The 15,131-nt window shown below is 40.7% G+C and overlaps 1 protein-coding gene and 1 pseudogene across 1 annotated transcript; one reads left to right on the forward strand and one right to left on the reverse strand.

Moving 5' to 3' along the window:
• Positions 1 to 46: 46 nt before the first annotated feature.
• On the forward strand, positions 47 to 4,188 carry LOC150052862 (uncharacterized; annotated as a pseudogene).
• Positions 4,189 to 7,417: 3,229 nt separating this feature from the next.
• LOC150052863 (olfactory receptor 4B13-like) lies at positions 7,418 to 8,347 on the reverse strand. The gene has a single exon (XM_090348898.1). The coding sequence runs from the start codon at positions 8,345 to 8,347 to the stop codon at positions 7,418 to 7,420; it is 930 nt and encodes a 309-aa protein (XP_090205024.1).
• Positions 8,348 to 15,131: the final 6,784 nt, after the last annotated feature.

Here is a 15,131-nt window from a genome sequence, read left to right on the forward strand (position 1 = left end):
ATGAAGTGGGTAAGTTATGTTCATATTTCTCATAGTTACCTCTGGGATGATAGTGAGTATTGAAATATCAGTAAGCGTTGGTAACGTTCAAAAGAAAGAACATCCCAATAAAGCAGACCGTGTTATCATTCGTGGTTGGAATAAAGAGGGAAATAACAAAGCATCAAGTGAGAGACAGATCCCTGACAACAAAGTTCTCAGCCTCTCCACGTACCCCTCTGCTTCTCCGAAGAGCTGCCCTGGTGTTATGTCTCGTGATAATTACCATCCATCCATCCCAATGCTTGCCATAGATATAGATCCTACTCTTATCTCCCCCCGGAGATTTGCCTTCTACTCGGGGTTCCTGGTGCCCTCAACCTTTACCAGAATTCTAACTCAATCCATGCATAGTTCTCCTCTTGACTGCCCTCTTCGTCTCCTCCAGGAAAGGTCCCATCCTGGCCCATAGTTCTCCTTTTTGCTCCAGCACATCTTCTCTAAGAATCCATCCTTCAGACACCTCTGCGTATCAACCAGACTGCTCTCTGGAAGGTTTGGAGACTTCCCTGGTCCATGATGCACTTTGACCAAAGTATCTCAGGACTGTGCTTATCTACACATTACCTCCTACAGTAAGACTCTAAGACATCAGAAGCCAGGAGCCAGATGATATTTCCCCCACACTACAAGCTAACCAAACAGGCCAAGATGATTAAAGACCATGACCTCAAGAGAACAACATTGCCTCCATTGCAATTTCAGGAAACAAAGAGGGCAGAGACCAGCCGCAAATGCTTAGCTCACCAGACAGTTCTCCCAAGCAGGCATTCATAGAAGGCATTCCTAGAAAGAGTCTCAACTCCCCTGATTCACACTTTAGTTTTCCCAGGTAGAACTTACGTGATGTCTAGAAAGAAAGATGTTTCAACTTCTGAGACTCAGAAGCCCAACTCTAATAGGCAGATAATATCTACTTCCAGAGATAAATTCCAGGCCTATGTTTCCTTAGATTCTTTCCAGAGACAGGAAATTCATCTCCTCAATCCGTGGACACTCACAGCCAGTGGCTCCTCTTCTCTACAGACTTTTCTGGAATTGCGTACTGAACGCTAATGGTCAATGGGGGGGTCCATCCCACTGAGAGCAGAGATGTCATATCACTCCATCTCCAGTGCTCACTTGGTGACTCCAAATTACCTTTAGTCAACTTCAGTGGAATAAATAGAGGTTATACATTTCTCTTTTTTATTTTTTCCATAGGAATATGTATTTCTCTGACCTTATCACTGAGTTGATGCCCTGGAGGTATTTGATAAATATTGAAAAGGACAAAGGACCAAGATCACAACTTGAATCCCTGGCCTGGCACAGTACTTGTCTCTAAGACACATGCTCATCCCATTGTGGAATGCCACATACCCCACAGCACCAAGTCCTTTCCTTTCCAAACGGAACCTACCACCATATGCAGAAACCATTCAAAATCACAAAACAAAACCCCCACTAATGTTTTTGGCTCTTCTTACTACAGTAATGTTTTCTGTCCTGAACACAAAGACAAAAAACATAAAGCTCCTGAACTCACAAAGTTTTCCCAACTAACTATACTAGAAACGTGTAGCCAGTCAAATACACAAGACCTTTCCTCAGTGCGGTGGCACCTGCTCCCTTTCCAGACTTAGATTGGAGAATATGGCAAACGAGGCACTGGAATCTCAAGTGCACCTGCCATACAAACAAAAGCAAAGGAGAATGTCTCACATATAGTCTATGGAGAACTGAGGACTCAGGCAGTTGACGCTATTTAAGTAACAGCAAGGGAGAAGGCATGATCAGGGAGCAGAGGCACATCCCCAGGGACCTCCACCCTCACCCCTTCCTAACAAGCAGAAGATCTCATGGGAGGGAGGACTCCCACAACTTCAGAAATGGAGGGAAAAAATGTGAAAAATGTGAACAAATGATATTCACTCTGTCTTCATAGAGGATGGAGCTGCTCGAAAGTGGCTGAGAGTTCTCTTCCTTCTCATGAACTTAATTCTTTGGCATTACAAAAATATTTTTTTCTTTAATGATAATATTCCTGATTTAAGAATCAGGAACCACAGGTGTCAAGAAACTGAACCAACTTCCATTGGTGGCTCTCAACACCAGAATTGATTTCCCCCAGAGGACTTTAGGTAACGTCTGGAGATAGTTTCCATTGTCCAACCTGGCTGATGAGATGGGGTGCCACTGATGTGAAGATCAGGTGCCGTGAAACAAAATGTTCTACTAACACAGGGCAGTCTCCCATAGCAATGAATATTCCAACCCAACATGTCCATAAAGTCTGTTGAAGGGCCCTGGTAGAGATTGAAAGAAATTTTTCCCTGAATTGATCTCATCATTAAAATGGACTGTTGATTATATAAACATATAAATACATATATGTATATGTGCATATATATTTGTTGGACTATACCTGTATTTGTTTTAAATCTCCTGGGATAAAACATTGTAAACATTCAAAGCACTTCGCGAAATGAAACAAGCTCTTTGCCAACACTACTAACAAATATTAACTAAGCACTGATTGAAATTAAAGAATATAAGAAGCTATAAGTTTAAACTAGAAATTCATAAGAAATCTATATGAGACATATGACCAAAGAAAAAGTTTTAAATAATTGCTCTTGCAGAAGCAAAGGACTGAATTAATAGGTGTCCCTTATATAGAAAGAAACATGGAAAAATCAGTGAATAATAATGTGAAAGTTCTAGATATTTATGTATAATACACATACATGTATATATATATATATACTCTGTAATATGTCATCATAGACTGTTGGTCTATATATCTGTTGGTCCCAATAGTTTCTATAATGATATAAATGGCTTAATAAAGCTAAGAAAGATAAATTTTTCAATGTGTGTGTGTGTGTGTGTGTGTGTAAATGCTTCCTCTGAGAAACAATACTTGTTTTAAAAAAAAAATCTTTGTGATATAAGCAGAGCACTAGTGACTCCTGTCTATAATCCTAGCCACACAGGAATCTGAGATCCACAGGGTGTCGTCCAGTCCAACCAGTTGGAAAAGGGTGTGAGACTCCATCTCTAAAATAATTAGCAAAACATAGGACTGAAGGAGCAGCTCAAGTGGCAAAAGACTCGCTAAGCAAATGCCACACCCGATGTTTAAACCCTAGTGTCAACAACAACAAAATTAAACTGTACTTATTTACTTCAAATTACTCATTCATAAAAGGTAGATTTTATTTCCTTTTTAATCACTGACTGTCCCCTTTTCGCTCCAAATTCAATGAAAGCCCAACAACCCTTTCGCTTTTAGAATTAGGAACATGAGCACACACATTCCTTCCTGTGTTATTTTGCAGAGAAAATACATTCGACAGGGCTGGGAATTTGGCCTAGTGGTTAAAGTGCTTGCCTAGCATGCATGAAGACCCGGGTTCGATTCCTCGGTACCACATACATAGAAAAAAGCCAGAAGTGGTGCTGAGGCTTAAGTGGTAGAGCTCTAGCCTTGAGAAAGTCCAAGGACAGTGCTCAGGCCCTGAGCTCAAGCCCAGGACTGGCAAAAAAAAAAAAATACATTCGACAACTGCTTATGTTTTTAAAAACAAGAGTGAAAAAAAACATCGCTTGCATCTTCCCTTCACAACAATCAAAAACTGAAATCAACCTCATGTCTACCATAGTAATGTTTATTTTAATTGTAGCATATTCGTGCAATAAAATAATTTTCACTAAAGAAAATGAAGGAAGGATCACATCGCAGAAAAGCTGAAGTAACCAAAGCCATGGAATCTTAGTAGTTCATTCATCCATCCATGCTAAACGGATTGTGGGAAAAGTAATTGGGACAACAATGCAAACAACTGCTAAAGTGAGAGTAACTAGATTTGTCCTGGATCCTTACTTACGAAAATTTTTTAATAAGCAGAAAACATACTTTGCTCATGATAGCTCTTCCAGCAATGCACTGTTAGGGACATTGTGCTTCTCAGAATTTTGCCTGTTCCAAGAACAAACCATGTGAAACATGAACTGCCCAAGATTGTTTCCAAAGTTGGCCGAGTCATAGATCTGGTGTCAGGAAAACCCTGTGTATGAACTGCCTACCTGAAGAGTCCATGCATTTCAGATACCACTCACCTAAGCAAGACCCTGGAAGAACCCAGTGTCTCTTCAACACAGTGAAGGGTTAGAAAGAAGTAGCCAAAGGGAAACATTTATTGTATGAAAAATGTTTTTTTCTAATTTTCATTAGGAACTGTATCCAAGTTCTCTTATAGCATTTATGAAGTAGGAAAGCAAATGAAGGAAAGGGTTTATTAAAGGTTTTCATAAGTTCACAAAAAAATGAAGAAATTATTATAATTTACAAAACAGATGACATTCCAAAACAGTTAAGATGCATGAAACAAACTGGATACAGAGAGCAAGCCTTCACAGAAGCATGAAGAAGCTAAATGGATCCATGTCGATGGATTAACTCGGATTGGGATGACAATAAGAAGTTTCTGGAGTGCCACAAAGATTCCCTATTTTGTTTTTGGATGTTGGTAATCCATTGTATATATTCATCAAAAATCTCACAGTTGTACATTCAGGTCTTTATATTTCACTAGCTGGGATATGGAAAGTATCTGTTCTGAGCATCAAAATACCTGAATTTGAGCCGAGACTAACACCTGATTTATCTTACAGTGCTAGTATTTCCCTTTTTGCTACAATATTAGGACCTCTAAATTTTCATTCAAATATATGCCCATCTGGGAAAAACTCATACTACCCAACAGTTCTTACAAGTAAGAGATAATATGCAATTATTTTGTCCTTTTCATTTCCTGGACAATAGGAATGCTGGAATTATCACTGGAGATTCTGAAAGCCATCTTGAGTCATTTTTTGAGTGATCAGGAATAGAAGTTATTAAGGATACAGAAATGTGAGAGAAAGTTGCCACTCTGAGCCAGGCACAGTGTGGCTCATGCCTGTAATCCTAACTACTCAGGAGGCTGAGATCTGAGGATCAAGGTTCAAAGCCAGCCCGGGCACAAAAGGACCTGAGACTCTTATCTCCAATTAACCTCTAGAAAACAGGAAGTATGGCTTGGCTCAAGGGTAGGGTGGTAGGTAGCCTTGGGCTGAAGAGCTCAAGTTCAAGCCCATCACTCACAAAAGAATAAAGAAAGAAGGTTCCCACTCCGCACTGTTCATGTGTAGACTTTGATCTTGTTACAGAATCTTTTTCTTGTACCTAAAACTATGTGTTTCACATTAAAGATGACTAACTAATGACTCATTGATTTCATGGGGTTTCTATAAGATCCCAATTGAGTAGCAGGAGTGAAAGGACTCTGAAATGTGCTTAAGGCATTATCCAAACAGAAGGTGTCTATTCACAAATCCAAATGTGCATTTCAGATATTTCTGTTAGGGGTGGCAAGGGGATGAATGGTACTTTTTATCAAGTTAATACACTAACACCACCTCTGTATCTGTATCTCAAGATAAACTCATGAGAAAATTCTTCCTTAGCTCCTCATATCTGACTCAGTCTCTTCCCGAGTGACCATGATGGCAGCACTGGACACCTCGTTCATTCAGCATCTGCTGGGTTCCTGCCATATACCTCCACCATGTAAGGCCACATGGAAAGGGCACAGAATGGTAAGACTGAAAATTGGATGTTAACCCTGTCAACCTGGAGAACACATGTGAAAATACATCCTGGTGCAATTCCTCATGTACTACCTGTAACTCCACCCCTTGATTGAGAGAGTGAATCCAAAAATGAAGAGGTCCAGAAAGCCCTTGATCTCCACTGTTTATGAAAAAGTAAAAGTCCATACATACAAAATGCTTCCTACCCTAAATACATTACAACCTCAGCAAAACATAAAAGCTAAACAAAGGTGCCCCCTCAGGGAGAACCCTGCACCTGATCCATGCCCAGCACATCTCATTCCATTCCTTTTGGCCAACACTCACTTTCCCAGCATTTACTACATCCCCAGACAGACATAGGGTCTCATCCAGGACAAGAAGAATAAAAACAAAGATAATTGTGAAGATGAATTTTTGAGAATATCTCTTCAAAAGAAAAATTGGGCCTCTGCCACCCCTCATGTGAAAATGCTGTGTCTAGACTTGTCACCATTCTGCACCTTGCAACCACAAGGGGGACAGTCTGGGGAGATGAGGAACAACCCTTGGGGACACCAACCCAGAATCAAAACTACTGACCCTCATTTCCTCGGGAGGAAGCAAAAAAATGATACTGTGGCTTACATCAAAAATGTTCGTGTCAATGATTAAATGACCAAATATTAAATTATTAAGTTACTAAATATCAAATTACTAAGTATTGCTGTTAATTTAATAGTGATTGAACATTAAATTACTAAGTATTTTGTGCCTAGCAGAGTACACAGACTGCAATGAGTAGCCTTACAACTGCCCAAAAATGGTCAAAGCTATCCTTGGCCCACAGGTTATCCAGGACAGGCGGTGAACTAGCTTTGGTTGAAGTCATTGTTCAACAGTTTACATCATACTTATAACCCAATATCTTCCTAACCAAAACTAACCACCTTAACCCACAGCCCAGATAACCATTGTCTTAGAAAGAAGGGTCACGTAAGTGTGCAGATGAAGACGTTAATGATTTATTAATGTTACTGTGGCAGTCTTCCTGTGTTTCCCCTTCCAAAGGCATTTGTAATCAAACGGTGCTCTTCTTGCTCTTGAAATACAACTCCTTCCACAAAATTCCCAGCACTAAATTCAGATTGAGGTAAGAAATGAACCAGATAACGTAGAGAAGACAAGATAAATCAGGAGCTTTCCAGATCTTTCCAGGATGTTCCCAGATAGCACAGCTAAACACCAGAGGTAAAAAGAATAAAGCTGAGGCCACATAGCCAATAGATGTCAGGTCATCCATCCCTAAATGCTACACGCTTGCACTTAAAGGTTATTGGAGAAGAGGTGGAAAGTAGCATGATTTGAATATGTACAAAATACTGTTAATTATGACAGAGTTTGAAATGACACCATGGAATTTCTTGAGCTCCAGCATGGTGACATGCCAATACTCCAAGCATTAAGGGGCTGTGTAGGATGATCTTGAGGTTAAAGTCAGGCTGAACTACTTTAGGAGTTGAAGACAAGACAAGGCTGAATAATGAACTTATTCACTCTATCTCTCTCTATTTCTCTCTCACAAACACACACACACACACACACACACACACACACACACACACTCCCTCTCTCCTTCTACATCTCTTTCCCCGTCTCTCATACAACAAAAGCATCCTTTGATTACCTCTGCCATTTGCTCTATTCCTTCATAGCTAACTAACTAAAATGGCCATCTCCAGTCACCCGGTACATGCTGCTCTCTCTCCTGTTGTCATCTTCATTCCATCCTCGATGTTATTTTCTTCCCCCACAACTTCCTGATGGCGTTTTTCACCTCGGCATTTCTGAGTGTGTAGATGATGGGGTTCAGCATGGGGGTGATGACAGTGTAGAACACGGCCACCAGTTTGTCCTCAGTGTAGGTGGAAGCCGGCCTCAAGTAGAGGAAGATGGCAGGTCCAAAGAACAAGACGACCACGGTGATGTGGGAGGCACAGGTGGAGAGGGCCTTGCGCCTCCCCTCGGCAGACTGGTTCCTCAGGTTGACCAGGATGACCACATAGGAGGCCACCAAAAAGAGGAAGGAGAATACAGAGAACAATCCACTGTTGACGAACATAATAATGCCTACCATGAAAGTGTCAGTACAGGCAAGCTGGAATAAGGGATGCAGGTCACAGAAGTAGTGGTCGATGACATTGGGACCACAGAAGGGCAAGGGAATGGTGATGAAAATCTGAATTATGGAATGAAAGAAGCCTCCCAGCCAAGAACCCGCCACCAGCCGGTGACACACGGGCCGGCTCATGATAGTTGTATAGTAAAGGGGCTTACAGATGGCCACATAGCGGTCATAGGCCATCACTGTCAGCAGGAGGATTTCAGTGACTCCAAGGAAATGAAAGAAGAATATCTGAGCCAGACAGCCCTTCAGAGTGATTGTTTTAATCTTGGCAAGAAGGTCGGTGACGAATTTGGGAACCACAGTAGAGGAGTAACAGATCTCCACCAGGGACAGGTAGCTGAGGAAGAAGTACATGGGGGAACCCAGATTCTTACTGACGCTGACTGTCACAAGGATGAGGCCATTGCCCAGTACCGTGGCCAGGTACACACAAAGGAAGAACACGAAACACACTTTCTGAACTTCAGGATCCTGGAAGAGGCCAGTGATAATCAACTCAGTCACGTTATTTTGAGTAGCCATGAGTGCAGTTCAGAGATGAGCGATGCCAGAATTTGAGTGGCCTGCAAGAAATCCATGGTCATAACATCAGTCCTCGTCATTTATGCCAGCTGGAGAGGATAACACCAATATACGATATGCTTACATAGCATATGCTTATGATACTTATCCAGATATACTCAATAAATACTAAATATATACAATCTAACACTCTCTTTTATGATTAGAAAGTGAAAACTTAAAAGTAGATATTGAGCTGGACATTGGTGGCTCATACACATAATCCTAGCTACTCAGGAGGCTGAGATCTAAGAATGACAGTTCAAAGCCAGCCCAGGCATAAAAGTCAGTTTAGCACCCATAAACTACTCAGAAAAAGTCAGATGTGGCGCTGTGGCTCAAGTGGTAGAGCACTGACCTTGAATAGAAGGAGCCCAGGGACAGTGACCAGGCCCTAAATCCAAGCCCCAGTATCATTAGAAAGAAAAGAAAAAAAGGAAAGGAGGGAGGGAGGGAGGAAGGGAGGGAGAGAGGGGGGAGGGAGGACTTATTTTGCCAGTCATGGGGTTTGAACACAGGGTCTAGATTCTGCCCCTGACCTCTTTTGCTCAGGGTTAGCACTCTACCACTTTCTCCACTTCCAGCTTCCTGATGGTTAATTGGAGAGAAGTCTCATGAACTTTCCAGTCAGGATGGTTCCAAACCCTGATCCTCAGATCTCAGCCTCCTGAGTAGCTAGGATTACAGGTGTGAGCCACCAGTTCCTAGATAAATATTACTCTTAACTGTAAGTAAAAGGTGGTGCTTTATAGTTCCTGAGAGTAAGAGACCTGACAGGCATTAACGTATATATTTACTAGTACACCACTTGGCAAAATAGAGCTTTTCTTCCCTAGTAGTAAAATCTTCTTCAAAATGGAGGGAGCAGTAGAAACAAACAAAAAAATCCCTGCTGCGCCCTGCCACAGGGAAGGAGAAATTAGGTAAACCGTCCTCTCTCGAGGCACAGAGCACACTTGGGGTAGGGGGCAAATTCTGTCTCTGTGGAGTAGATGAGGACTGCTGTGTGGCAGGCCCTCTGCCACCATGACTGAATTATGAACTTGCCTAATTCTGAAGGTGTTAGAAGGTCACTTGTAACGGATGTACACTGCCCTCCTCATTGTTAGTAACTGTTATGGGCTAGTAACGCAGGCAATGTCACTCCAAACTCAAGTGTAACTCACATTCTCACAGGGAAAACACAACATTGAATTGATCAAAAGCAACAAACTTTGGATGAAATCATACTAGGGGAGAAAAGAAAAGGTATAAACTTCCAGGTACTGGTAGTTCACATCTAGCTCTTCAAGGAAGCTGAGCTCTGAGGATCATGGTTCAAAGCCAGCCCTCACAGGAAAGTTCTCAAGACTCTGATCTCCAATTAAGCACCACAAAAAAAAAAGCTGAAAGTTGAGCTGTGGCTCAAGTGGTAGAGCACTAGCCTTGAGCACAAAATTCAAGGACAACACCTAAGCGCAGGGCTGGTATGTATGCATGCATGCACACACTTGTGTGTGCACACACACACACAAATACACATACACACATGTGTAAAACATCTAAAAATATATCAAAGCCATGACATGATTTTCTATCTAGCATATAGGACTCACTGTTGTTTAATGTTATTGAAAGGCTAGAAGCATGACCATAAGCAGAAGAAAAAGAGATCAGATATTCATAGAAACATGAAGAAATTAAGCAAGAGTTTCAAAGAAGGTAGATTCAGCACACACACTCACACACACACACACACACACACACACCTCACATCACATTGAAACCTAAATAAATAGATTTATTACTAAATCCATTGCTCTGTGTTCTGCTCACTCAGGCAGTGTGATATGGCCTCCCTCAGTCTTTAGGACAATCCAAGCACCTAGGAAGCCAAGTTGCTAAATGAGTGGAACATCTGACTATGAGACTCTAGCTCCCTCTCCCATCTCCTCACTCACTAGCCCAAAATGGTTGTAAACAGGGGAGAGACCTAGAGCTGAAGGGATTCCATTGCAAAGTTGAAGAAGACTGACAAGCAAGTGGACCCATATGAGAGCCACAGTCAGAAGGTCTCTTCCTGCACCCTTCTTTCCTTAGAATCACCCCCAATACTTAGGAAGAATAAATACAGATCAGAATTGCTCAAAGTGACTTTTCATGCCTTTCATAATCTGAGCCATTTGAGCAGCACACCTTCTAACTGACTAAATTTCTGTTCAGGTCAGGGCCCACGCCATCTCCATTAGCCCACCTCACTCACTCCTGCCACCCTTCACCAGAAATGCTCTGTGAAGTACATAGAAATCAGCACAAATAATATTGCCTCTTTTATACATGAGGAAAGAAGCCCAGAGGGAAGTTATTTAACTTGCTTAAGTTTACATGGTGGCAGACTAGGTTATGCATGATAGTCCATGAGACTCATCTCCAATTAACCCCCAGAAAACCCGAAGTGATGCTGGGACTCAAGAGGTACAACGCTACCCTTGAGCTGAAGAGCTCAAGGACCAGAGTTCAAGTCTCATGACCGACAAAAGAAGAAAAAGAAAAAGAAACAAATTCCAGGAAATGGAAATGTGGGTTATTCATATTGATAGTGCTGGTGATTGTGTGAACTTTTCTTTTTCTTTTTCTGTTTTTTAGGCATGGAGCAAAGGGAAGGCACAGAAAGGGAGAAAAAGTAAACAAATATAACCATGGATTTTAGTAGATACTGTATGGAAAATGAACTATGCAACTCCTGGGCAGGGTGGAAGGGGGCACCGAGGGAAAGTAAAGGAAGGGATGACACTGTCCAAAAGAGAAATGTATGTTACCTAAGTTGGAAATTGGTAACCTCTCTGTACACCTTAATAATAATAACAAAATTATATTTTTAGAAAATATTAAGGTACCAACTACTAGGAGATATTGTTAAGCTTTAAAAATGGAAATAAAGAAAACTATAACAAGAAAAAAATCTTAGAATCTGAGAAAGCATATTGATAGTGTGTCTAAGCTTCATTCAGAAAAGGAAAAATACCTGGCAGCATATCTCTTGAATTTTCCTGCCATCTCCATCCTTTCTATTCCATATTTTTACCTTTCTTGGCCACCTCCACTCACCTGATCCCAGTTATGGTTCCCACATAGCTAGGGAAAATCTCATCCACTCAGCTCACAATGGGGCCTGGTCAAGCAGCAGAGAGGGACCAGGTGGCCTGTGCACAAAAGCACAGTTGAGTGGAGACTCAACATCAATTAATTTCTTGGAATCTGCATCCAGCAAAACAACACACAGACAGCAGCTGCAGTAAAACATGAGCTGGTGATGATTAACCTCAGAATGAAGTAATGAAACTTACATAGCCTCCAACATGGCAACCCAAAAATGGTACCTCACAAAACTCAAAAACTCACAGAGCATTTTTTTTTGCCACTCCTGGGCTTGAGCTCCAAGCCCGAGCACTGTCCTTGGACTTTCTCAAAGCTAGCACTCTACCACTTGAGCCTCAGCACCACTTCCAGCTTTTTTCAATGTATGTGGTACCGAGGAATCGAACCCGGGTCTTCGTGCATGCTAGGCAAGCACTCTACCACTAGGCTAAACTCCCGGCCCCATAGAGCATTTTTTTAAATCGTCAAATTTTATACTGCATGATGCTACATAAAATTATCAGTTTAAGTCATTGTCACTTCAGAAAGAAAGAAAAATAATTACTGAAACCAGTGACTCATTTTAAAAATGAGCTCCTGTGGTTGGTCAAATGGGTTTCAATTCCCCATGTCAGTATGTAATATGATGAATTTTAATCGACGTCACCTTCTTCATAAACTATGCAAGGATAATTTTTTAAATAAATATAAATAGATTTTTTAAGGAACTCTGGTGGCTCTAGAAGGGAAAAGAAAAATCAGGCTGTTCAGATCTGTTGGCTACAAGAAACTCGTACCTTTACTTCCATTCACATCACCTATCTTGAAGGCAGACCTCTGCTCTGCCTTGAAACAAAACCTGACTGATTTCAAATATACTCAAGGTGTCTCCAGTTCAGCATGAAGTTAGCCACAATACTAGAATAGTTCATTCCCCAAGGAGAGGTTCTAGTTTAGAAAGGAGAGAGAGAGAGAGAGAGAGAGAGAGAGAGAGAGAGAGAGAGAGAGAGAGAGAGAGAGAGAGAGAGTGAGTAACTGAGATGTGAAGGAACACTATAAATCCTTGTCCTTGAACAAAGTCCTTTGGTTAATATGGTCACACAATAGATTTCCTACTGAGGAGCCCAATGAACGCAGTCCTGGTTCTGCTCAGCTAAGTCCCCTGAGGGTGATTAAGAATTTATAGAGGTATTATTCTATGTCTTCCTCTTTCATACATGAGAGGACAGAAGCAGAGAGAGGGTTAGGCACAAAAATCATACTTATTACTTACCAGGTACTCACTTAGAAATCAGTGCTCTTTTGTAACAGCAGGCTGCTTCCTGAGGGAGCGAAGTGATGAATATGACTATCATTCAAACATCTGATTCTTTCTAAAGAGAAAATGCCAGTGGTTCTGCAAGCTCTTAGAAAACACATATAGATAATGTTTAAGATAAATCACACACACACACACACACACACACACACACACACACACACACACACAGAGGAAAATTCAATGGATCTGTGTCAGTAGTCAACATAGATTTATATCAATTTTTAGAAACCAATCATAAAAAGAAACAAACCCAGAGATTTCTAAGTCCTATGGTCATATAGAAATTCACTGAGTGACTCAAATCCAAGTAGTTGTTAATCAATGCTAGAGATCCTTGAACTATTTAAACTACACGCTATAATCAAGAGACCAGAATCCCTAAAGAATTTATTCTCCCTAATGTGAAGAGCAATAAGTAAAGGGTGAAATTGTTTCATGGACTTAATTACATTGGTAGAGGCTTAGTGATGCAACACAGGGCAAAAGAAGGAAGTTCTAATGAGTACATGAACAGGACTCCCCCCTCCATGCTTACCTGTTGAATACAAATTCAAGAAACACGAGTAAAGAAGGGAGAGTCCACAGTACTAGCTCTTGTTCAGTAACTGATGAATTATCTGACTTTTCACACCACTCATCACTCTTCCAGTGCCACTTCTGGTTCAATGAAAGAGTTCACCTAGAGTTTCCTCATTGTACCATTCAGTTCTCACATTCACGTATTCATACATAATATTCATGAATGAAATCATGTACTCTACCCATAATCTGTCTCTCTGTGAATGGCTATAGTGTTAAAGATCAGGAAAATGTGTTCTTGCACCCATCGTTCATTCAAGGAGTACTGAGTCCTGTGAAATGCTAAGCACTATTCTAGAATTGACAAGTATCTTAAGTCACAGAGGTTCAAATCTTCATAATCCATGTATACAACAAAGTATAAAATTATAATTCTATGTGCAACCTAGATAGTAATAAGGCCAAGTTCAAAAACTGAGTCAGATAGAGTTATAGAAATGCTTCAAGATATTTTATATAAAGAAAAGCAATTTTATGCTATTGTCTTGAAAACTATGAAGAATCAGTGGGGAATACAAGAAACCAGTTAGGACACTTGTCACAATAATTTATTTTTAAAGGATTATGAACTGGTCTAAGAAATTAGGTAATGGTTAGATTCTCTAAACCTACTTTGAAAGTATAACTAAAAATTCTGAATTTTGAGAAAGATAAATCAAGGTTTTAGCATTAAAGAACCAACCAGAACTGCCATTTCTTGAGATGTGACTGACTGGAGGAGAGCGGGCAGGATTTAGTTCAGTTAGGAATATGCTAAATATAGTGGCATTCCAAAATTCTTAGCAGAATTGCTAACTAAATAGTTGAACATATAAATGGAGGATCCAGACAAAAGCCTAAGTAGAAGAATCGTCAACATAAGAATGTTAGTGAAAACCATATTGTGTAAAGGTATGTATTCAGAAAGTGCATCTCACTTTATGGTGAGACTTTGGGAAGGTGACAGGGCTGGTTGGGTAGGAAGAGCTGGTTAGTAAGAGCCTGAGAGCAATTAGGATGCTGAGATGGGAGCATTCTCATACTTGACCCCGAGTTACAGCCACAAGTTTAGATCAGGAATGGACTCTGTTTTTAAAATTTTTATTGTACAGGTGATATACAGAGGGGTTACAGTTACATAAGTCAGGTAAGGAGTACATTTCCTTTTGAACAAGTGTCTTCCTCTCCCTCATTCTCGCCCACTTTTTGCCCTCCTGATCTCCCTCCTCACCATCAAGTTGTATAGTTCATTTCCAACATGGTGTCTAGTGGGTTTCACTGCTAAATTGATTCACCCTTTTCCCGCCATTTCTATACCTTCCCTTTCCTGCCCCAAATCAGTTAAACTTGTATACAAGAGTACAGATCAAAAACAGAAACAGAAAGGAATAAACAAAGAAGAAAATAAGTAAATAAATAAATAGACAAGACACAGTGCAATGAAAAAAAATAAATAAACCTCTTGGGCCAGGACTTTGGTCTAGTGCTAGAGTATTTTCCTAGCATGAAAACCCAGGTTCGATTCCTTGGTACCACATACATAGAAAAATAAAACCAGAAGTAGTAGTGGGGCTCAAGTGGTAGAGTTCTACCCATGAGAAAACTCGAGGACAGTGCTCAGGCCCTGAGCTCAAGTCCAGGACAAAAAAAGAAAAAAAAATCTCTCATCTCTTCTGTTGTCCTTGGTTATCTCATATTGCTACAGTATCTTACCTTGTTATCTGATATATAACATATATATGATATATA

Source organism: Megascapheus bottae, chromosome 16 (genome assembly GCF_031878675.1).
Source record: "Megascapheus bottae isolate mThoBot1 chromosome 16, mThoBot2.hap1, whole genome shotgun sequence".
NCBI classification, from domain to species: domain Eukaryota; kingdom Metazoa; phylum Chordata; class Mammalia; order Rodentia; family Geomyidae; genus Megascapheus; species Megascapheus bottae.

Coding starts and splice junctions, on each gene's coding strand:
- LOC150052863 (XM_090348898.1), bottom strand. CDS start 8,347: ATGGCTACTCAAAATAACGTGACTGAGTTGATTATCACTGGCCTCTTC.